The 25,314-nt window shown below is 40.9% G+C and overlaps 1 protein-coding gene across 2 annotated transcripts in view; it reads left to right on the top strand.

The window, feature by feature from the left end:
• Window positions 1-25,314, top strand: part of LOC129434122 (beta-1,4 N-acetylgalactosaminyltransferase 2) — an 81,523-nt gene that overhangs the window by 31,121 nt on the left and 25,088 nt on the right. The window contains exons 1-2 of one of the 2 annotated variants that reach the window (XM_073868470.1): window positions 12,748-13,060; window positions 13,248-13,307. The exons of the other annotated variant lie outside the window; for it this stretch is intronic. Coding sequence (XP_073724571.1) covers window positions 12,930-13,060; window positions 13,248-13,307 — 191 coding nt within the window. The 5' untranslated portion in view covers window positions 12,748-12,929. Of the gene's footprint in view, window positions 1-12,747; window positions 13,061-13,247; window positions 13,308-25,314 lie in introns of those variants that run through there. 2 annotated transcript variants of the gene reach the window in all.

Here is a 25,314-nt window from a genome sequence, read left to right as displayed (position 1 = left end):
ATTCGCCGCAGCTTCCTCCAAGTTGTCTCCCTCTCTGTGTCTTTAACACAACACACATACACAGGTAAGTAAATCTCCTTGTCTGTATTTACGTTGCTCACCCAGTTTACTCGTCGACTTCCTTTCCTTTGCAACCCTCAATCACAAATCCTCCAGAGCCGCACTTGTCCTGTAGTTCCCAGATACTCACTCACACTATGCCCATGGCGCTTCTTTTCCAACAATGTTCCTCCTTCCTACATCTCCGTTACTCCTTATGTACTCTATAGATCCATAAGAATACCCAGTCAGCAATCGCCACGTCACTACTCTCACTTGCTGTGCATTTGGCCTGATTTCAGTTGTCCCGGGTTACCCGGGAGTGCCGGTGTTTCCGGTATTCGGTCCGGGCGGAACCTTTGCTCACAACTTTGGTTCCACCCTAAAAGTCACTCCGTGACATGAAGCCGTGCTACTAGTGTCGAGGGGAGACCAAAGTCAAGAGAGTTGCAATAGTCAAGGCAGGATGTTATAAAAGCATGGATGACTTTTTCCAGATCAACTGTACGACAAAACAGGCTTGAGTTTGGAAATGATTTTCAATTGATAAAACTATTCTTAACAATAGATGAAATTTGTTTGTGCATGTTCAGATTGGAATCTAAAATGACACCCAAGCTACGTGCATGGGATTTAACATAAGGAGCAAGAGGACCAAGGTTGCCAGTGAAATAATTTTTTGATTTTGAGAGGCCAAAAACAATTACTTCAGTTTTGTTGTCCTTTAACTGTAGAAAATTATTAGTCATCCAATTTTTTTATTTCTTTCAGGAAGTCCAAAAGAGGCTGCAAGGAGCTGCTTGTTTTAGGTGGGATGTACAGTTGAGTGTCATCTGCATAAAGATGGAATGAGATATTAAATTTTCTGTTAATGTTACCCAGGGGAAGCATCTTAAGGCAAAAAAGTATTGGACCCAAAATAGATCCCTGGGGGACACCATAAGACACAGGAGCAGAGGATGAGGAATATTGGCCTATGGATATTGAACAAGACCTTTGTTGGAGGTAGGAACGGAAAAGGTTAAGTGCAATACCCTTTATGTCAGCCCATTGTTCGAGACGCTCTAATAATATACCATGATCTACGGTGTCAAATGCAGCGCTAAGATCCAACAGGACCAGAATGGCGTAGTCACCTGAGTCAAGAGTGAGCAACAGGTCGTTTTCACCTTTAACAGGGCTGTCTCAGTGCTGTGACGTGCTTTGAATCCAGATTGAAATGGCTCTAGAATCTCTATTGAATTGAGATAGGGAAGCAACTGTGTTAAAACCACCTTTTCTAAAATTTTTGATATAAATGGCAATTTTGAAATCGACCGATAATTATTAAGACATTTTCCATTGTAATGGTTTTGTTTTGTGTTTTCTTGTATTCTGTGTATTTTTGTATTTTGGACTTTTATTTTGACATCCTGTTCTGTTCTGGCTTTTATTTTGAATTACATCCTGCCATGTTTCACTTCACACTTCCTGTCTGTTTGCAGAGATGGGCATAAATACATGGAAATGTATTTCAAATACAAATACAAAATACTGTGTCAAAAAATGTATTTAAAGCGTAACTAAACCCCTGGTCAAAGCCTGACTCCACCCACTGGCAATATTTGAAAAATGCAAGAAAAGTGGGCAGATCCCAACGGAGATAGAGGGGACGAACTAAGCTTGTAACAAGTGTGTGGTGAGATCGTAACAAGGGCGTGGTGAGCTTGAACCTGCTTACGTCACGAGTCATTTTTTGAACCCAACATCCAATAGGAAAATTCAACTGCAGTAGCCACCGTTCAACCTGAAGAGGGCAGCACTAAGACGTTTTTACACCATATATTGCAGTATTGAAACACTTTATATCTTAATGTCAAAAAACTTACTAAAATCAATGAACAGCACTGATAAAGGATCATTCTTACAGATCATTAACTTAAAAAAGTTGGTTTAGGGTTTAGTTACTCTTTAAATACAAATACAGTATTTTGTATTTTGAAAATACACAAAAAACATGTGAAATTGGTGATTCAGTGCAAGTATCCCTATTATGCTGAAATCTATCTGGGTCTATTTATTAATGCCAAAAAGCATTTTAGATGTGTGCAACTGCTTAGAAACTTTCATTTTATTTTACATACCTCATTGTTTGAGATATCTTTGTTATGACAACTTGACAGAAACCAATACAACACAACTTGTTATAAATCATAAACAATAATTATCAAACTTAAGAAACTACCAACTTTGTGGGTTAACATTACATTAAACTGTGATTTAAATGTCTTTAAGTGTTAATACTATGTCAAATATTATTAATACTCGGTCAAATAAACATTATAAACTGAAGAATATTCATGATGCTGCTATAAAGCTATTTTACAGAGTATTAACACTTAATTGTCATGATCCTGTCTTCAGGTCACAGTTTTCTAGTCATAGTGACAGGATCATGGCAGCCCAATGTTTTGTGTGAGAGCACTGGCTTTGTTTTTCATAGCCATGTGCTTTGTGTCTCGTCTTCTAACCCCGCCCCCTTGTTTCCTCGTTAATTATCCCATCATTGTTTGATTCATGTCACCTGTTCCCCTCTTGATTTGTTCTCTTATTTAAAGCCCTTGTGTTTGTTGTCCTGTGCTCGTTCGTTTTGTACCAGTTCTGTTATGTGGCTCATGCTTTTGCCAAGTCACAGTCTAGTCTAGATCTAGTGTGTTTAGTGTCAAGTCTGTTTAGTGTTTTGTTTGCATATTGTTTTTTTGCCCCCTCGTGGGTTTTGTTTTCTTGTTTCTGTTTAAATAAAAGTATCTGTTATATTGTCTGCACTTGGGTTCGTCTCCTGTTCCTGACATTAATGACATTTTAATGACAAATTAAATTTGTATCACTGGTAAAAAGTGGTCAGTTATGTTGTCTTGGTTAATGTCAAGTTGTCATAACAAAGACATCTCAAACAATGTCATCTTTGCAATAAAAATGACATAATTGAACAAATGACACTTAATGACAGTAGTCATAAACGTCCATAAAATCTCCTTCATATTTATGAAACGTGTCATGTCATGGTTATGAAGGTGTCATGTATATGAACACCCATTCAAGTAAAGTGATGTTTTATAAAAACATCATAACTTTTTCATGTGTCGTCAAAATGACCCACAACCTAATCAGTTTATATGTGAAGAAATCCACGTATTTACAAACTTCTCACGAGACGAGTGTTTGACAAATTATTTCGGCAAACTACTTCCTCTCATCGCTGCTTTTTGATGGTATTGAGAACAAGTACTCACGAGTCGCCCTCTGTCATTTACAGAATTATACAAGCATAAAAGTCTTATAGGTTTACTGAGGAGCATGCAGGTTCACGCCGTATAGTAGAGCCATGCGAATTGCAAAAGTGTAAACAAGGCTTCGACTGCACAAAGCTAAAAAGAAATCAACAACTGTGTGCTGATTCCACCACTGCCGCGTCACGTGTGAAAGGGCCTTTAAAGGAAAACACCACCGTTTTTCAATATTTCGTCCCCTTAGAATTATAAGGTTCTATCTAACATTTTTGTCAAAATTGAGTTATTCACATATTCTTACTCTGTGACAACTTATTTACATTATGTGATGTTTTATTTTAAGTTTTGTACATTTTGGGACGTTTTATTAAAAAAACAAAAAGGTTCTATCTACAAAATCGAACTCTAAGTTGGCTTTATAAGGTTCTATCTGCGTGAGCTAATCAGCACTTCGAATGCACAGAAGGGGACCAATCAGGATCAACTTTATGGGATGGTTTCTCAGACACGGATTAGCTTAAGCCAGAACTAGAACTTAGTTTCATTAGAAAATATTTAACAAACATGCCTTACTAAAAGTATTACTTGTGTGCATTTTGAGGCTAAAGGGCACTGATGTATTTAAAGATATGTCAGTGCAAGTTGTTTTCAGTTTTAGACAGCTCTTACATTTATTTTATTCTAGGACTAGTCTAATCCCTGTCCGTGAAACTGTCCCTATATGTCGTGTTGCCGGCTTTGTCCTTGACGACAGGAAAAATCACAGACACACAATATCTGTGAGGATTATGGCACGCAACGCAACGTTTTTAAGAAACCTTAAGATCGACAGGCCAAATTTTAGGCAAGTTCACCCTACTGTAAAATCCAGCTTAAGCTGGTGAGATGGTTTTAGCTGGTCTCCCAGCTTGGTTTTTGCTGGTATAGCAAGCTGGTCTAGCTGTGTTTTGGTCACTTTTTAAGCTGGTCTAGCTGTGTTTTGGTCATTTTTTAAGCGGGTCTAGCTGTGTTTTGGTCATTTTTTAAGCTGGTCTAGCTGTGTTTTGGTTACTTTTTAAGCTGGTCTAGCTGTGTTTTGGTCATTTTTTAAGCTGGTCTAGCTGTGTTTTGGTTACTTTTTAAGCTGGTCTAGCTGTGTTTTGGTCACTTTTAAAGCTGGTCTAGCTGTGTTTTGGTCACTTTTTAAGCTGGTCTAGCTGTGTTTTGGTCACTTTTAAAGCTGGTCTAGCTGTGTTTTGGTCACTTTTAAAGCTGGTCTAGCTGTGTTTTGATCACTTTTAAAGCTGGTCTAGCTGTGTTTTGGTCACTTTTAAAGCTGGTCTAGCCGTGTTTTGGTCACTTTTTAAGCTGGTCTAGCTGTGTTTTGGTCATTTTTAAGCTGGTCTAGCTGTGTTTTGGTCACTTTTTAAGCTGGTCTAGCTGTGTTTTGGTCAATTTTTAAGCTGGTCTACCTGTGTTTTGGTCACGTTTTAAGTTGGTCTAGCTGGACTTATCTGGTCATGCTGGAAGACCAGCTGACCCACCAGCTTGACCAGCTTTGCCAGGCTGGTTGGACCAGCTTACACCAGCTACTGCCACCTTAAACCAGCTAAAACCAGCTACCAGCTTATGCTGGTCTTTGCTGGATTTTTCAGTAGGGGCAGTCTTTTTTTAGGTCTTGCTGAGGAGATTGTTTTCATAGTTAGACACCACACTAGCCAGCAGTGCTAGCTTCTTAGTTCCTGATATTAAGAGGCAAGCACTAAGATAAAAAATACAGAAAAAACGAACTAACCTATCCTAGCCAAAAAAGTGTGTTTACAGTAAGTTATGATTGTTATGTCAAAATGTAAACATGTGAAAATTTTTTAAAGCAGTTACCTCAGTATTAAAATGATTTCAGAATGATTGTAGCCTGTAGCTGCTCAATACTACTGAAAAATCCAGCAAAGACCAGCATAAGCTGGTAGCTGGTTTTAGCTGGTTTAAGGTGGCAGTAGCTAAGTCCAGCTAGACCAGCTTAAAAAGTAACCAAAACACAGCTAGACCAGCTTACTACACCAGCAATACCTGCTAAAACCAAGTTTTGAGACCAGCTCAAACCAGCTCACCAGCTTATGCTGGTCTTAGGTGGATTTTTCAGTAGGGAATGGTATAACATGCTAAAACAAAATGGTCTATTTTGTAATGAACCCGACATATACAGGAGGATGGTAGAGAAACTGAGGCAGAAGAGGGAAGAAGCAATGTTGTAAAAGAGCAATGTAAAATCAGACTCTTAGAGATAGAAGTGCTAAAAATAAAAATATTAAATGTCATAGAAAGAATTAAAATGTTACTTTCTAACACATGTTTAAAAATTGTTACAACATTAATTTTATATTTAATGTTTAAATAATGTTTTGGCAGATAGAACCTTATAATTCTAAGCGAAAAGTGTTGTTTTAGAATTAGAAGGTTCTATCTGCATTTGACCCCTTCCAAAAATCCACATTTAGAAATTTGATAGGATTTTGATATTGTATATTTAGAATGCATTTAGGGTCCCTGTTATTTTCATGTTTGAAAGAAACTTCTTCCCCATGTAAGTTTTCCTATATGTAATGCAAAAACTTTGAAGCTCAATATCTCAAAACTGCCCAGAACGCAGATAGAACCTTATAATTCCAACGGGACGATTTTACTATGTTCTTACCTAAACTTAGATGAATGTATACATACCCATCTTTTTTCGATATGTGCACTTTATCTTTGCACAGCGTGTCATGAATGTGTTAGCATTTAGCCTAGTCCCATTTATTCCTTAGGATCCAAACAGGGAAGAATTTAGAAGCCACCAAACACTTCCATGTTTTCCCTATTTAAAGACTGTTACATGAGTAGTAACACGAGTAAGTATGGTGGCACAAAATAAAACGTGGTGATTTTTAAGTGGATAAAAAATGAGAACTATATTGTATGGCGGAAGAGCACTTAGTTTGCAGCACTTCGACCTCTGGCGCAATAACATCATCACTCCTGTGAAGATGTTACTGCGTGTTGAGGTCGAAATGTGGCAAACTAAGTGCTCTTCCTCCATGCATTGAAAATAGATAGTTATGTATTAATTTGTCTAAGTTGAGGTAAGACCATAGTAAAATATTAAAAAATTGTGGTTTCCCTTTAAGTCAAAAGTGTAGGCCTATTTGTCAGCGTTTCACACTCTCTCAGTCGTGCATTAAACTGCCTGCCAACGTGCAAGTGTGAATTAGAATTTCCTTTCGCGACAGTTATAATAACACAAATCACATCACACCCAATAATTCAATCGCCGTTACTTTTTTCCCCACTCCAACATTTCAATTATTGCCCACTAAAAGCTGCACAGATATATTTGCTTACCTGAACTCTGTTGTCTGGTCTGAACTAGTTGATGCATGAAAACAGCACTCTGACTGGTTGACTGGCTCAAAGTATTTTGAGTATTTTAAAAATACAAAAATACTCATCTTAAATGTATTTAAATACAAATTACATTTTATTTTTTCAAAGGCTTTAAAATACAAAATACTATTTTGTATTTCAAATACGTATTTTAAATACATGTATTTGAAATACTGCCCATCCCTGTCTGTTTGTATAAAGCCACTTCCTGTAATTCAGTTCAGGGCTGATTATTACATCGCCACATTCTGTTTATCTGCCTGTATTCTGTTTATCCTATTTGATCTGTTATCTGTATCTGTTCCTGTTTTGACCTGTGCCTGTTTCTGGATTTTGATTGTTACTCTGCCTGCCCCTGAACATTTGCCTGATTCTGGATTACGATTTGTGGATTACCCTTTGGATTTGTTTGCTGGCCCTTATTGGGATTTTACATAATAAACACCTTTTGAACATGGATTCTCCTCTTCATCGCTTTCTTTAAAGCACCACGTTACAGAATAATCAGCCATATACCGGAATGCAGCAAAGTATTTTAATCTCCCACCAGCACCATGAAACCTGTTTTTGCCCTGCTTGCACTACGCCAGAACCACCGCCCCATTGAGGAGTATGTTAATGATTTTTTGGACTTGAGTTACCAGGTACATTTTGATGATGTTACTTTTAAGAACTTGTTCTACAATGCTTTGGATGAATGGTTGCGTTTGTGTATGCCACGTGATATGGATATTTGGTCTCTGGAAAGTTATATTGACTTTGCTTTGTTGCTGTGTGGCTCACCATTCACTGTGGGTGTTGCGGATACACCTCCGGAGTATGTACACAAGCCACCAAGCCATGTCATGCCTGTTCTACCCACACCTGTACAAACCATGCCTGTTCACAAAATGGCCGTCACCATGCTTGCTCCCAAAATAGCCGCCATCCTGCCTGTCCCTAAAATGGCTGCCATCCTGCCTGTCCCTAAAATGGCTGCCATCCTGCCTGTCCCTGCACCTGCACCTGTCTATGAGAAAGCTACCATCATTCCAGCACCTGAGCTTCAGAGAGCTATCATCACCACCACACCTGCACTCATGAGGGCTATTATTCACCCAGCCCCTGACATCAAGATGGCCGCCCTGCCTGAATCGACTACTGCTGAGGTATGTCTCCTGGACAGTATATTACCTGAATTTGCCATAGCCCTGTGGTTCGTTTGGTCTGCCTTCTGCTCTGTTGCTCCCGAGGTTCCTCAAGACCCTGAACCTGAACCACCCGACTCATCTGATCTGCCCGACTCATCTGATCTGCCCGACTCATCTGATCTGCCCGACTCATCTGATCTGCCCGACTCATCTGATCTGCCCGACTCATCTGATCTGCCCGACTCATCTGATCTGCCCGACTCATCTGATCTGCCCGACTCATCTGATTCGTCTGATCTGCCTGATTCGTCTGATCCCCCTGATTCGTCTGACTCGCCTGATTCACATGATTCGTCTGGCTCACCTGGCTCACCTGTCTTATCTGACTCACCTGGCTCATCTGATTCACCTGGCTCACCTGATTCATCTGATTTGTCTGGTCCACCACCTGGGACTTCGCCACCCTGGGCTTTGGAAGCTTTTCCAAGTTTTTTTTTGGGGGGGGGGGGTAGTACCCGGACACAGGAAGGAGGCAGAGGACGCCGAGGCGGAGACCGAAGTGGACTCTGATCCTTCCTCTCCTTGTGTTCCAGGGCTATTCCTACCCAATGATCAAGCTTCATGTTTACTCCTTGATCCTGCTCCATGCCTGCCCCTTGATCCTGCTCCATGTCTGCCCCTTGATCCAGGTCCAAGTCTGCCCCATGACCCAGGTCCAAGTCTGCCCCATGACCCAGGTCCAAGTCTGCCCCATGACCCAGGTCCAAGCCTGCCCCATGACCCAGGTCCAAGCCTGCCCCATGACCCAGGCCCGCATCTGCCCCATGACCCAGGCCCGCATCTGCCCCATGACCCAGGCCCGCATCTGCCCCACGACCCTGGACCATCCTGGCCTTATGACCCAGGACCTCTTGGCAAGGCAGGGCAGTTCAGGAGAGGCCCGCCCGCCCACCCTCTATTTGGACTTAATTATTTGAATGTTGGGCTCCGGGAGTCGCCCTTTAGAGGGGGGATTATTTGTTTGCTGGCCCTTATTGGGATTTTACATAATCAACACCTTTTGCACATGGATTCTCCTCTTCATCGCTTTCTTTAAAGCACCACGTTACATCCATCAGGTTATATTTCTTTAGCATAGGCTGAAAAACTGCATGCTTGAAACATATGGGAACTGTGCCAGTGGTAAGGCAGGAGTTAAACATAAATTGAATAGAGGAACCAATAGCGTCAAAAGCATCCTTTATAATCTGTGCAGGGATAGGACCATGTGGAGCTGTTGCTGGTTTCATTTGCTTTACAATGTCCCATAGTTCATTGTAAGACACTGCTTGAAATTGATCAAAAGTTGCTCTAGCATTAGAATATATTGGTTTGTCAGCTATAACAGGACTGAACTGTGTTCTAATGTGTTCAGTTTTCTCAGTGAAAAATTTCAAAAACTCTTCACAGCTATTTGTAGATGCTTCGACCTCAGAAGGGACATGTGGGTTAACAATTACATTTATTGTGTTGAATAAAATTTTGGGGCACTAGGAATGTTTGCTAATAATGTCAGAGAAATACTTAGCCCTGGCTTTTTTAGCTGCAGTTTGAAAATTTGCCAGGGAAGTTCTGTATATTTCTAATGAGACTGAGAGGTGGTCAGTTTTCCACTTACGCTCAGCTCTTCGACATAACTGCCTGAGATGGCGGGTGGAATCGTCAAGCCACTAATGAGATTTACAATTAGGGCCTCTGAGCTTAAGGGGAGCCACAGATTCGAGAATAGCTACGCACGATGTGTTAAAGGGAGGATATAAGCTCATCAGGACATAAGTTGTCAAAGGCAGTTATAGAGGGAGTGATATCAGTCCCCAAAAAACATTCAGAAAACTTATTTGCAGTAAAAGGGTTAATATGACGAGAGTAATGACCATCAGTTCTAGCTGTATACAATGTATTAAATAATTTAACATTGAAAACAATAGGCATATGATCAGAGAAAGATGCATCCTCAATGCTTATGTTATCAATGGAGAAACCATGAGATAAACTCCATGACTCCATTATATGGCAAAATTTACTGACCAGAGGTTTATCTGGGCAACAAACATGAATATTCAAATCACCCAAAATTAACTATTGATCATAAGATGTTACATAATGAGACAGAAAATCTGAAAATTATTTTATGAAATGTTTATCTGATTTGGGAGGCCTGTAAACAACTGCACATATCAATGGTATAGTAGATTCAACTTTCACACATTGTACTTCAAAGGAAGAAAAGCTCCCAGCAGAAGGTTTTTGTACCTTAAGCTGATTTTTAAAAATCAAAGCCACTCCGCCTCCTCCTCCCGATCTTCTCGGGGTGCTTATGAATGAAGAGTTCATCGGGCAAAGTTCGCCAAAAACAGATGACTCGCCACCACCGGAGGCAATCCATGTCTCTGTTAAAAACAACATGTCCAAATCTCGATGTGTAAAAAAGTCATTTAAAATGAAGGTTTTGTTAGACACAGACCTGCAGTTCAGTAACGCTACCTTAGCCGAGAGGTAATCCAAAGGACGTGGAAGTTGAGAGCGTTGCAATGAACGAATGCTCCGGGGATTCACTCCACCGTTTCGGAAACGAAGGCTCGTGGAGCTGCAGGGCAGTCGGGCATCGCCGACCGAGCCAGTAAAATGGAGAGATGACAGGAATATCTCGGGTCCCATGATCAACGAGTCAGGTAGAGGCCTCTGCCTCTTGCAGAGTTACTTAAAGGTTGGTAAATCAATGACTGCGCAAGATAGACAGTCACAAATCTTCTGATCCACACTTGAACACTGCTGCAATTTCCTCACTTCCTGCGCCGCTTCTTGCCACTTCTTGCGGCGGGAGTTGCAGCAGGAAAGCTGGCAAACGCCGTCCGAGGAAGGGTTGATGAACGTCGCGTGGCATCTGAAGTGAGGGCCAAGACTCCCAGCGGATTGTGTCTCTAAGGAGTTTTGGATATGTAGCAATATAGAGCGGTCATAAGTCCTTAAGGAATCGGTATACTGCAAGAGCGACAACAGGAGAAACACAAACACAACGAGCGAACAGGTAGGAGGGGACGGCAAGCCGACAAAAACACTGGTGCCATCTTTCTCCACACAGTGTCGTATTATGTTAAAGGAACAGTATGTAAGAAATGTATATCAATTAATCATAAAATGGCCCTGATATGTCACTAGACATTAAGAAATCATTTTCATTTCAAATACTTAAATCACTCACAGCAGTAGTCTGGCCAGAATATTGTCATTTAAAAAGTGGAGTTGCAGCCCTCAACTGATGTTTATGTTGTCATGTTGTGTATTGGCCATCAGTTGTGTGACTGCAGTACTAGTTTTGGCCACAATCATACATACTGTTCCTTTAATATAACGACTATAGAGGGTATGCACGTGACGTCACCTTCAGCGAAATTTGTCACATTTTCCTTTTAAGTGGCTGTTCGTATCAGGTCGCGCATCTACACGCGCCAAGCGCACTCAAATATAAACGCATCTTAATCTAAACTCTTTGAAAAGCAGAATAATCCCGTCCGTCTTGCGCTAACATTTTTAAAGCCGGCAAATTACGCGAGTGGGGCTGAATAAGTGCTGGCAGCAGCAACCGACTGGCCCTCGTGGCCAAAAAAAACAGACCGGCCACCAGGAATCCTCCCGGTCCTCCCTATGGCCAATCCGGGCCTGCTCTGCACCGCCATCATCAATTAAAAAGAGAAGTTGTGGGTACAAGAAAGAAAGACTGGGAAAATAAATATGTGGCTGAAAGTCCATAAGATGTCCCCAGAACACTGAACAGTTTTTTTTTCCTGCGCCTGCCTTTATGCAAGTTCACCATCCTTCCTCCCCCTTCTCGTTCCGTGAACATCTGGATTTGTGAGTTAAAACTTTTTTTACTGTTACAGTGTTGCTGACCAACTACAATTCGTGTTAATCATATAATTTTATATTATAATTTATTTAAAGTGAATAAATTGTAATGAAAAATAAATGAAATTAAATAGGCTAGCTAAAGTAAATCGTAAGTGGAAGTGCATCTGTCAATTCATTGAATGTTTAAAAATATTATCAATCTTTATTTAGAAAAAAATAAACATTGGTTGGCCTATTCATGAGCATACATCATGTTCAGGGGAATAGGGCATTATTAATATGCCATGTACACTCCAAAAAAGCAAAAATCGGCCAATTAATTTTTCTTGAATTTGGTGTTTAAGAAAAATGTTCAAAAGTTTTTTGCTTACGTCATTGGAAGATGTTTTTGCTTGTTTTATGCACAAAATCACTTAAATTAGATATTTTTGGTCTAAAAACTAAACTTATATTCTTGGGTCGTTTTGCTCATAAAGAAAAGCATCTTAATGTAAGAATTTTTAGATTTTTTTACTGAAATCAAGACAAAAATACTAAGAATTTTTTCCCCTTGAAAATCATTTTTTGCAGTGTAAGGTGATATGTGCCAGAAATGGGTAAACCACTATAAATAACTCTACCCGTGAGTTGGGTGCACCGCAGCGCCAGAGAAGTTTCCAGAATAATACCGGAATAACAGGACAGCTGACTCTGTACTGACAGGACAGCTGACTCGATTGCCTTGCAATGTAAAAAATGCAGCGCACTGCTCTTTTCTGAATTTAATCAACAAATAAAGGCAGTGCGGTCCGCCTCGCGTTCTGTGTGATCTGCCCATTAGTTCTCCCATTTTTTTTTTATATTGAATTTCTTTTTACCCCCTTACTTTAATGTATTTTCGTTGAACAAAGCACAACAGGGGAATACATTTTTTCCAAATCTAAAAGATTTAGATTATTATCATCAAGATTGCCTGGCAAAACCAGTCTCACGAGAACGCAATACATGTAATTGAGGGTTGCTGCCACTCCCTACGTGTTCACGTGCATCTCTTCCTCAGGTAACAGCCGCCACAGGTTTCATTGAAGTTTCACTGCGATGCTGAAATGGCGATTATAAAATGTTAAGAAGAGGTTAAGAGTTAATTGCAATGTAAACAACACGTTAAGATGGTTTAATTTCGACGTAGTATAAACCGAAGTCGATTTTTGTATTCACGAAGATGCATTTCTTCATCATGTGTCGAAACAAGCGGAGTTTATTCAGCGCAGTTCTCTTCATGGCATTCTTCCTGTTTGCCGTTTATTACATAAAAAACGATTTCTGGAGTGAAACATCTAGTCAGATACTCGGGTAGGCTATGACATACATTTATCTTCTTCCCTGTTTTTGTTACAATTTCCTTGATTTTACAGAACTTCATGCTGCTAAATTGGCATTGTGTTAAAAACGCAGTTGGTTCGAGTTTGAAAATGTATTGCTAGAATGCACTGTAACTCGCCAATTTTATGGACTTTCCATATTTTCTCCCTTACAAAAGCTTCTCCAAAGCCACAAGTTGCAACAGTGAACAAGAGACCCAAAGTCACCCCAAACCGAAGTAAGTAAATATATCCCGCAGATGATACAGTAGTTAATTTCTTGTGTTGCCGTTCGTTGTATACATGAGAGCTAATTGAAATCCAATAAATTTAATGATATTAGCTAAATGGACTAAACTCTTGATGTACCCCAAATGTTTAACTCTCATATAAAAGTATAAAAAATGAATAGGATTTTATTTTATTTAAAAAAATGAATAATTTTAATTGTATTAATATTTTAGCTGCCCATACCAGACCAATCATAAACGCTGAACTTCCCACAGTTTAACTTTATTTAGCATTGCTAATATATTTAGTAAAATGAAAATAAAATATAAATGTTTATGATGTTCACTTTTAGCTCCATTACTTTTCGTTTACCATAAAAATTTGTTGACATATTGTTCTGTGCTTCATTATAATCGGGAATTCTGTCATAATCTACCCTGTTGTTGTTATTTTAGATCTGTATCAGGGCTCAACACAAATGTATTTTTTATACAAGTGGTTCAGGTTTTTATTTGCCCTGCCAACATTTTCACTGGCAGTAACAAACAAACGTAAAAAAAAAAAAAGATTTCAGTGTCACATATTTGAAATAATTTTCTCAGCTTTTCTCATGATCTTCAAGATTTTGTTTACGGTAGTTGCTTGTTCCAATAAAAAAGGCTCTTGAATTGTTTGCTTTACCTGAAAACATTGCATTATTTCTGTCGTCGTGATTACCCAAGTACATGTCTGCTTCCAATGTTATTAAAACATAATTATGTTTAATAATTACGTTTTGATTTGGCCTTATAATTAGATTGCGCACGATACTGCAGTCTCAACGTCTCTTTGCTCTACCAGCTGACATAACACGCAACACACACAACCGGGCACAATTTTGTGACTGCGCGCAAATACTGTTTACTGCCCGAGCGTCTCTTACCCTAACCTCGGGCTATCGGGCATTCCTTTATGTTGAGCCCTGTGTTGTGTAAGAAAAAATGTTTTTTCATTTTCCTAATTATTTTGCCAATTTTATCACCATTGCAGAAGTTGCATATTCAGAATTTCCGTTTACTATTTGAACACAAAAGAAGATATTTTGAGAAATGATTGTAAGCACACAGCTGATTGTAACCACTGACATCCATAGTAGGAAAAACAAATACAACGGAATTCAATGGTTACAATAAGCTGTGTGCTTACCATCATGTGGGCTTAGAGAGGAGCTTTCATTGTGGTGTCTATAACAAAGCATAGATTCAATTGAGAAAGCATATTTATTGCCTATGAACAATAAAAGAGTAAATACCCCAACACAAATAATCAAATTTCTGATAAAAAATATATTAGTATATTTTATATCTCATAATCTAATATGACAGATGCCCAGTAGATCAAGTAAAAACAAGTTTTACAAGTAAGGGATGTAATGATAAGTGTTAACAAAGGAGATACCAATAGGGGGAGCCCTGTGACTGTATGAGAGAGAGAGTTCATGTGACGTTGCTAATAAACACAGCTAGATGAAACTAGCACAAGTTGGATTCATGATGTCTTATTCAGTTATATAAATAAGAACATTACAAGGGATAATATATTGGCAGCAGGTTGTATCACAGAAATAAGCCCAGACAGTGTCTTCAGGACAAATGTCAATAACGCACTGGTTTAATAATTTGTAAATTTAATGTCTGATATGTTATTAATAGACATTGATATTTAATTTTTGTGTAATATTAAACTGTACCTGTCAAAATGATTTGCCGCATGGGATTTTAGTTTTGAGCAGTAGTAGAATGTCACGACTGGCCAATCAGAATCTAGCATTTTAGAAAACTGTGTAATAAGAAATGGTTAATGTAACAAATAAGTAAACAGTCAACATGAATTTATCACCTTAGCATGACAAATAATTACGCAGAAGGGGATTCAGTTCTTAGGAGTTTGTAAACAACGGGCTGCAAAAAAAAAACCCACAGTGGTGCGCACTGCTTGAGAAAATTAATGTCCAAATCATTAAAAAAGTTTAAAACATGTCAACAGCACCAAGGAGGGTGTATTGCTGGTTTGATTGTCTGTCAAAACAAAGGCTTGTTACCACAGCTCACAATCTTTCAAGCCAGGGACAAAAGAGATTGGTTCTGTCACCTCAGCCCTTCCCAAGAATGCAACCATGTTGGTCCCAACCTGTTGAAAACGCTTAGGTTATTCACGTAACCCCGGTTCCCTGAAATAACGGGAACAAGCATTGTGTCAGTTGCTGGCGCTATGGGGGAAAACTCCTGTTTACTCCGCGATTGAAGCCTATTGGTTGACGTCTGTAAAAATTACAGACCTATGGCATTCGAGCCCGCGAAAGGGGCGGGACCATGCCGTATAATAGTCAGAAAAAGAGCGACATAACTCACTTGCATGAGAAAATTAATGTCCAAATCATTAAAAAAGTTTAACCCTCTGGGGTCTAAGGGGTTTTTAGGGCCCTGGAGAAGTTTTGGCATGCACTGACATTTGTGCTTTTTTCAGTTGCTTAAAAACATAATAATGGCAAAAGTCTTATAACACTGTGTTCAGCACAAACTGGGCTACTATATTATATGATCAACATGTATGTACATGTTTGTATTTTTGAGAGAAAAATGTTTATGCATGGTTTTTGAAAAAGCTAAATTTTTAAGTGACTGATATAAGTAAAAAACCTCATACTAAACATGTTTTCCCAAGACTTTTCAAAACAGGATCTAGTAGTCTAGAGTTTTTTCTTTAAAATGATATGAAAATCATTCTGCTTACTCATTTACATAAGACAATAATATTGATTTACAATTTCAAAGTCACTTTTTGGTTAGGAAGGCAATATGCAAGGAGGCTGGAAGCTCTTGAATAGTCTGTGATTGACAGCTGAAGAACAAAACACTTGCATAATGAGCTGCATAGGCTAATGAGCCTTTAGGCAGTAAGACGACGCCTTGTTACGTGTTTGTTTGTGAAAGCAACACAAAAGAAATGTCTTCCCATGCGTGATCCTGCGTTAAATAAACTTACCGTGCAGAGATATACGCGAACAAACAGGGTTTTCGATGTGTTTAGATCCGTCTTAATACAAAAGTGCGTCAAATGTGTGTTTGTGTGTGCGTTTGGCCGTCGACCGCGTCTGACGGAAGCACAAAGAAAACATAAGCGCCTGGAGATGACTTGTATTTACAGGCGAGAGAGCATACTTTATAATTTTACCACAAAGCGCGTCAAATATGAGGCATCTTGTGTTTTTGTGTGCGTTTGGACCTCGATCCCGTCCCACTGACGAAGCACACACTCGCGTCTTTTTGGAGATAACTTTATGCGCGAGTAAACAAGTAGATGTGATGTTTGCAATGGCACCTTTTATAAGAATACCACAAAGCGCGTCAAATATGAGGCATCGTGTTTGTGTGTGCGTTTGGACATCGCGTCACTGACGAAGCACACGCACTCGCGTATGTTTGGATATAACTTTAGGCGTGAGTAAACAAGTAGATGTGATGTTTACAATCGCATATCTTATAATGATACCACAAAGCGCGTCAAATATGAGGTATTTGTGTGTGCGTTTGGACGTCGATCGCGTCTGTTTGATGAAGCACACACACTCGCGTCTGGAGATAACTTAAGTTACAGTCTGAGTAAACAAGTAGATGTCATGTCACCAACACTTGGATTAAAACTCAACACAGCACTGCCACTGACTGAATGGATACAGAGACGGAGTCTCCATTGACTGGGGTTGACTAATGAATATAGATGATCTCTGCTCTTCTCTTCAATGGAGCGGGGCGTGGCTCATTATAGATAATGCAGGAACACGAGAAAGACGGTACATCTCCCTCTTCTAACACAGTCAGACCCGGCGTCAGACACAAATTCACGGACGGGCATTTCATTTTTCAGGGGGGGCACAAATGAGAGCAACGTCACTGCAATGCATAATATCATTAAGTATGAATTAAGTGGACAAAAAAGCGAGGAAGAACTAACATACCTCTCCATTAACGCAATACAACGGAGAAGTCGTAAAGATTGGACCTAGCTTACTGAAGCAATCTAAACGCAAATAAAACACGTCGTAGGGCTCGACATCAACGCTTGTCCGGTTAATATCAGAGACAAGTGGATTTTTTAAAAGGCCAAGTGAAAGAGAATTTTACTTGCTCGACCGAACAAGTAGCCTAGTCTGATTAGAAACGCCAATAACAATCACCAAAACACGATAATGATTCTGCATCCTTTAATCACTGGCGACCGAAAGTGCATAATGTAAAAACGCAAAGTTAAACAAATAAGCACAGCAAACACAAAGTGTGTTAACAAAGTGGGTTAAATGTACTGCGGTAAAAATGTGGATTTTTTAATAACATGATACAGTTAAGCAGCATCACATCACGGTTGAAAATGTGACAGATTTAATGACATTTCACTAAACAAGTAATTAATATTAAGCCACTTACATTTTAGACGCAATGTTGACTGTTTTTGTTGTTCCAGCAGCGAAAATAGTGAAAGATAACAGCAGAACCATAATGTGTCAGTCTCACTGCAGGCAGCACTCCATCGTGTCTTAACATTAAGCGGTGGCGCGCTTAGCAAACAACCAAACATTTCCGCGCTCACTACTGACAAACCAATCAAATTCGTTTAAAATATATATATTTTTAAATCAGACCAAACACATTTTTATTTTTATTCATGAGTTATATATGTACAAAACAATAATTTTTAATTAATAACAGTGGCCTATTGATAAAAACATGGAGCTGGTGAACAGGTGAAGCGAGACCGCTGGTTCGTCCAGGGCGGGCACTAGTGACTCACAGGGCGGGCCCGGCCCCCTAAAGCCAGCCCATGGCGCCGGGACTGAACACAGTTAACAACGAATTACAATATTTGATTTCGATTTCACTTACATCTTCCAAAAGCAGACATTCCAAGCATTATGTAGATATGTATCTTTTGTTTATATGAGAAGTATTCCTTAAGTTACAGTTAATTTTTCTGACGTGTTTCTGAAAGGACTTCACTGAGGGAGAGAGAACATAACACGCATCATGTTTATTTTCTTAATTTTGCGAAAAGCACAACATTCTGTTTTTATTGGGAGTGGACAGAAAAAAACTAGACACTTTAACGTTTTAAATGATGTATAAATCATATCTGTATGACCAAAATCAGCAGAGTTATCTAACTCTCTTTGCGGAGTGATTGAAAAATAAAGAGTTTGCGGCGCCCGCGCCACCATCGACCCCAGAGTGTTAAAACATGTCAACAACACCAAGGAGTGTGTATTGCTGGTTTGATTGTCTGTCAAAACAATAAAGGCTTCTTGCCACAGATCACCATCTTTCAAGCCAAGGACAAAAGAAATTGGTTCTGTCACCTCAGCCCCTCCCAAGAATGCAACCATGTTGGTCCCAACCTGTTGAAAACGCTTAGGTTACTCACATAACCCCGGTTCCCTGAAATAATGGGAACAAGCACTGCGTCAGTTGCTGACGCTATGGGGGGAAACTCCTGTTTACTCCGCGATTGAAGCCTATTGGTTAACGTCTGTAAAAATTACAGACCTATGGCGTTTGAGCCCGCGAAAGGGTAAGTAAGTAACCTAAGCGTTTCCTTTCAATACGGTTCACTTCGCATGGCTTCAGTTGCTGACTCTATGGGGGAACGTAATCCCATCACGCCGTGCATACACAATGGACTAAAGTGCCCTACCGGAGAGACACTGAATGTGGCCCTATATCCAGCATATTCATAGCATTAAAGCAAAAGTGTAAGCACCATATAAAATGTTAACGCACATATCGAACGGCCGATCTGACTATAATATGCAACAGAACGGTTCATAGCGTGGGATTATACAGATACCAAAATAGTGTGAACCCAGGTGAGCCCTCGAGCGCATCGGGGATACATATATAGTAGGTAATATTACAGTGCACAAGTCGGTGAGCTTCCCAAGCGTGCCGTAAATGTGTACTGAGAGTAAATTGCACAGGCACAAGTGAACATTTGAGTACATTGTGAATGCATATAGATGAATCAGAGTGTTATAGTGCACAGGCCGGCAAGATTCCAGAGCGCGCCGTCATGTGTCCTGATAATAAATTGTGCGCACACAGGTGAACCCTTCAGTGCACTGTGAATGTGTGTAGATAAATCAGTGCACAGAATGCGTCGTGAATGTGAACAGATATGATTGATGAACGTAACGGTGGGTACCCAACGCACCGTGAACGTACAGAGATGAACAACAACAGTGTGTATGCGTTACAAATGGATAACACCGTGTATACAGGTGAGCTTCTCCAAGCACATCTTTAGTGTATACCGAAATCTTATAGCGTGCATAGGTGAGCTTCTCTAAGCGCACGGTGGACGCATATAATTAAAAACATATCGTGCATACAGGTGAGCTAACGGGCGCACCTTTTCACGAGTTCACACTTACAAATAAGTTGGTTAGATTAAATTAGTAAACGTATTTGGCGTGCTTTCCGGGGAGAGGGCTCTGAGCTCGGAAATGGGCCTGAACGCAGAGTACCCCCCTTCCGGTTTAGGAAATAACCTGGTGAGTGAGAGGAGACGGGGTGGTGGAGGGATTCTGAAGACTGCAGAGGATCTTTGGAGTGTTAAACTGTGACTTATATATGGCTTGCCTTTGTGCTGATTGGGTACATATGGTGATTACTGATTGTGGACAGCTGGTGGTACTAGAGTATTTGTTGATTACTGCTTATAGACAGCTGGAAGTACTCAAGTGGTTTATTTGACAGGCTCCTCCCGAACTACATTAATAAAACATAATTTCACGAGTTCACACTTACAAATAAGTTGGTTAGATTAAATTAGTAAACATATTTGGCGTGCTGTCCGGGTAGAGGGCTCTGAGCTCAGAACGCAGAGTATCCCCCCAAAAAGCAAAATTAACTTATTCGGACAGCAGCCGGGAACTGTACCCCCCCAAAAATAGAAATGATGAGGCTGATGTTGGCTGTGTTTGCTATGCATCCGATGGGAGTTCAGTTGTCGCTGCGATTGGAACCGTCTGACGGAAGTTCAATACTCACTGTGATTTTACAGGAAAGCCTCGGTTGAAAATTATGTGGACGGTTTATATTTGGAGGGCTTTTTTGCGACCTCCGACAGGAGTTCAATACTTGCTGAAATCGGAGCCATCTGACGGGAGTTCAATACTCGCTGCGATGGAACGAGTAGCCCTCACTGATGATGGGGTGGATGAATTATATTGGGAGGGTCTTGCAGCATCCGACGGGAGTTCAATACTCACTGTGATTGGAACCCGTCCAACGGAAGTTCAATACTAACTGCGATCGGACGAGTAAGCCCTCACTGATGATAAGGTAGGCAATTTATATCAGGAGGGCTTTGCGGTATCTGATGGGAGTTCAATACTCGCTGCGATCAGAACCCGTCCGACGGGAGTTCAATACTCGCGGCGATCGGACGGGTGAGAACCCGTTTGTCGATGAGGTGGACGATTTGTATTGGAAAGGCTTTGCGGCATTCAAGTTCAATACTCGCTGCGATCGGACGGGTAAGCCCTCCGTTGGCGATGAGGTGGATGATTTATTTGGGAGGGCTTTGCGGCCTCCGACGGGAGTTCAATACTCGCTGCAATCGGAACCCGTCCGACAGGAGTTCAATATTCAGTGCGATCGCACGGGTAAGCCCTCGCTGACAACGAGGTGGATGTTTGATTATTTTAGATATGGAGGGCTTTGCGGCATCCGACGGGAGTTCAATACTCGCTGCAACCGGACGGGTAAGCCCTTGCTGATGACGAGGTGGATGTTTGGTTATTTTAGATTTGGAGGACTTTTGCGGCGTCTGACGGGATTTCAGTACTCAGTGTGATCTGACGGTTAAGCCCCTGCTGACTATGAGGTGTACATTTGGTTATTTTAGATTTGGAGGGCTTTGCGGCGTCCGACGGGAGTTCAATACTCACTGCGATCAGACGGTTAAACCCCTGCTGACTATGAGGTGTACATTTGGTTATTTTAGATTTGGAGGGCTTTGCGGCGTCTGACGGGAGTTCAATACTCACTGCGATCGGACGGGTAAGCCTTCGCTGATGACGAGGTGGATGTTTGGTTATTTTAGATTTGGAGGACTTTTGTGGCATTTGACTGGACTTCAGTATTCACTGTGATCGGGCGGGTAAGCCCCCGCTGTCGATGAGATGTACATTTGGTTATTTTAGATTTGGAGGGCTTTGCGGCGTCCGATGGGAGTTCGATACACGCTGCGATCGGACGGGTAAGTCCTCGCTGACAACGAGGTGGATGTCTGGTTATTTTAGATTGGGAGGGCTTTTGCGCCGTCTGAAGGGAGTTCAATACTCGCTGCGATCGGATGGGTAAGCCCCTGTTGATGTAGACTTGAATACGTTAAGTTATTACCAATTGGGAGGGCTCTGGCACCATCCTACGGGAGATCAATCCCCCCTGCGATCGTATGGGTAAGCCCCCCCGTCAATCAAATGGGTTACAGTTGGTTTTGCTGATAACGGTTTGGTGCGCTTTTTGACGTGGAAGCGGTTAGAGTAAGCATCGCTACCGCAGCAGTGGAAAAAATTGGCCCTCTGTTGGAGCATTGGAAACATCACTGCGGCGGTGGAAAAACCAAACTTCTGCGGGAGCAGGGAAAACATAATTGTTGCAGCAATAGGAAAATGATTGAGTATGTATACAATATAGCTGGCTGTGTGTAAATGTAGTTGCTTTAAGAAATCCTTGTACCTACGTCGATCAGACTTTTGAATTGACGTTGGTTAATAATAATGATAATAATGATATTTATAAATTATAAATGTTTTTTGCACTTGTATAGTTTGTATTGTATGGTATATTGTATTATGTTTTATGGTCAGTGTATGTGGACTAGGGGTGAGCAGCGGAGTCAGTATTTGTATTCGTAACAATCTCAAAATTGTTTGAATCTGAACATAGCAAAATCACCAGCGTCAAATCCACTCCGCTGGCACACACACACGGGCACCACCAGGTCTGGTGGCACTCGTATAAACACCAGCAGCATACATCCAACACCGGCGACTCCACTGCATATTTTCTGGGAGACCTCGTCAGGCATGTGTACGCTGCACAGGGCTCGTACCACGGCAAGCGAAGGCTATCTTCGGTTCTCAGCCGGAAAGTGGCTGGGGAAGACGCTAGACCTGGATTCCGCTATTTTCGGTTCTCAGCCGAAAAACGTCAGGAGAAGACGCTAAACCTGGATTCCGCTGCAGGGCTTGTGTCGACGACGAGTAAGGCTTCTTCTTCTTCGGAGCAGCGAGAGGTTCACGCTGAAGGAGAATGCGAATGAGTTATGGCGCTCTTTTTTGGACTATTATAGGGCATAGTCCCGCCCCTTTCGCGGGCTCCAACGCCATAGGTCTGTAATTTCTACAGACATTAACCAATAGGCTTCAATCATGGAGTAAACAGGAGTTTCCTCCCATAGCGTCAGCAACTGACGCAATGTGAAGTGAACCGTATTGAAAGGGAACAGACTTAGGGGCGTGCACACCAGAACTTTTAGGCCCGAGGCCGGTACATGTTTACAATTGTTTCCAATTTCACAACAACCCGCATACTCTTATTATCTAAAGAGCACCTATTATGAGATACATGTTTTTAAACACCCTTTTGTGTATAGGTGTGTACAGACCCGTCGCCAGACCTCAGTCTTAAGGGGGGCATATGAAATGCATGGGAGGGCACACTTATTATTAGCCTACAGTACATATTATAATAATATATACTCTATTCGCGCAGCACGTAATCACCACGTTAAACAACCATCAGCAATATGACCAGATAGCCTATAGCCTACACACCACATTACATATAGAAACAATTTTATGAATATCCATAAATCTATACAACATATTACATGTAACACCAGAGACATCTCTCAAACATTGCATTTTAAAGCAGTCAACAGAGCGATATGCATTGCCATGAGACACGTGCACACACACACACACCCACACACATTCACACACACGCACGCAGACTTTGAACCTACGGTACTGTGGAGGCAGCGCTGTCGTCTCTCCCTTCCCTCCTGTCAGTACAGCGGCAGGCGTCGTTTCTACGAGCAGAATCTCCTCATTAATAAAGTGTCCACTCGGACGTAAACTTGAGAGTGAGGTCCTTTTCAGAAGCAAGCTGAATCACCGCAGTGATCAACTCCATATCTTCTGAATGTAGTAGTATGTTAGGCCCGGGGTCGGGCTCCACGGTAGAGTTCTTCACGGGTCCACTTAGATCCGAAAACCCGAGGTCCGACCCGAGACCCGATCGGGTTCGGGTCTAAAAGTTTCACATGTGCCTCGGACACGAGTCGGGTACAACAATAGCGACATCGGGTCTCGGGTAATTTAAAAATGAATGTGTTTTTTCTGAACAGACCCGAGAAGACCCGAACTCTCTCGCCTGTGTGCGTCAATGTCCTTTTCAAACCTCTCATCTGTTTGCCAAGAGCGCCTGCGACATTGTGTGGTTGTCGGAAGGTTCATTTTCGTTGAGACAAACATGTAAGTCAATTATAAATTTAAATTTTAGCGGTTACGTTGGTGTCGTCGTCAGATAACAAAGTAAAACGAATGGAGCAGCTCGCCAAATTGGTTGCAAGGCCACCGGAGTTTCTTTCTGTCTGACTGCTGCGCGTCTTTTGGAGACTGTTGTTGGGCTTTTAACCATTTGCGGATAATATCCATCTTAAAGCAGTATAGCTCAACGAAAACACATCCAGTTTAAAAAAAAGTGCGGTAACTGTTGAGCGGCTACACTGACGTAGGCTACGTCACGTACGTGTCGTACGTAGCCTCGTGATAGGCTGTTGCAGTGTAGCTAGATTCCCATCAATCAAACAAAATCACACCATTGTTTTTTATATTTTTAATGTTTTAATTATAAAGAATACAACATTAATGCAACACAAAATTAGCAACATTAATAATTTAAAATGACAGTATTTTTTTAAATACTGGGGGGGGGGGGGGGGCACAAGCGTCCTTGAGGGTGGGCCCGGCCCCCTAAGGCCCGCCCATAGCGACGGGTGTGTATTAGTACATGCTAACGATATTAAAAAAAAACAATATTAATTCGTCTTTAACGTTCTAGGACTACAAAAAACACTTGGATTGTAGGCAGTGGGGGCCTTAAGCATCTAGGGGACCGTTTCAATAACTAATATTGGGCCCATACCCACATTAAACATAAACATAATAGAGCAAAAAAAGCCAGGAATCCTGTTGGTTTACATCAATGGTATATTATTTTATTACGTAAACTTTCAGCTTCACGAACAGGCAGCTCAACAGAAATGATCCAACCTTATTTAATTAAAACTATATACAATTATAGTTGGTATAAGCCACTAACTTTTGCTTAATTGATTTGCGCAGTATATCTGGGCTGACTTAAAAAAAAACAGCTCAAACATCCCCTCAACTTGATTTGTTTAACAAAACAAAGAAGAAAAAGTGTCTGACTGACACTGAACCGAACTTATAAACAACGATGGGCTCCTTTTTAGAAATCCACCCTCCTGTGTTTGAGTGCTGAGAATGCCCTGATAATTTCATCTTTGTCCAGCGATTTTGTCGCTGGACGGCATCTATGTAGTTCAGTATTATAAAAAACAGTTTACATACTGTGATGCGGAAGCAAAACAAGACGATTCCTTATCCACAGTAAAAAAATCACCCCTCAGTTCTTGGTCATTACGTTAATTTAATGGAACATGCGTGGATGTTGCGTTAGATGAAAATGCTGTCATGCACAAAATATATTAAAGGCAGTCACACAGATGTTATACACATATTTTTAATACAATGAAATACTGCATCAAGGTTAGTATAAAATCCAATCATATTATTAAAAAAACATTGAAATCAGCCCCTTATCCACTGCGCAAAGTGACGCCGGAATGACGTCTTTTTCATGTAATTTTTGGATGTCCGAATTCGGT

This window comes from Misgurnus anguillicaudatus, chromosome 6, assembly GCF_027580225.2.
Source record: "Misgurnus anguillicaudatus chromosome 6, ASM2758022v2, whole genome shotgun sequence".
In the NCBI taxonomy this organism is placed as follows: domain Eukaryota; kingdom Metazoa; phylum Chordata; class Actinopteri; order Cypriniformes; family Cobitidae; genus Misgurnus; species Misgurnus anguillicaudatus.
Note: the sequence above shows the minus strand (reverse complement) of the source record. Positions and strands in the feature narration are given on the sequence as shown.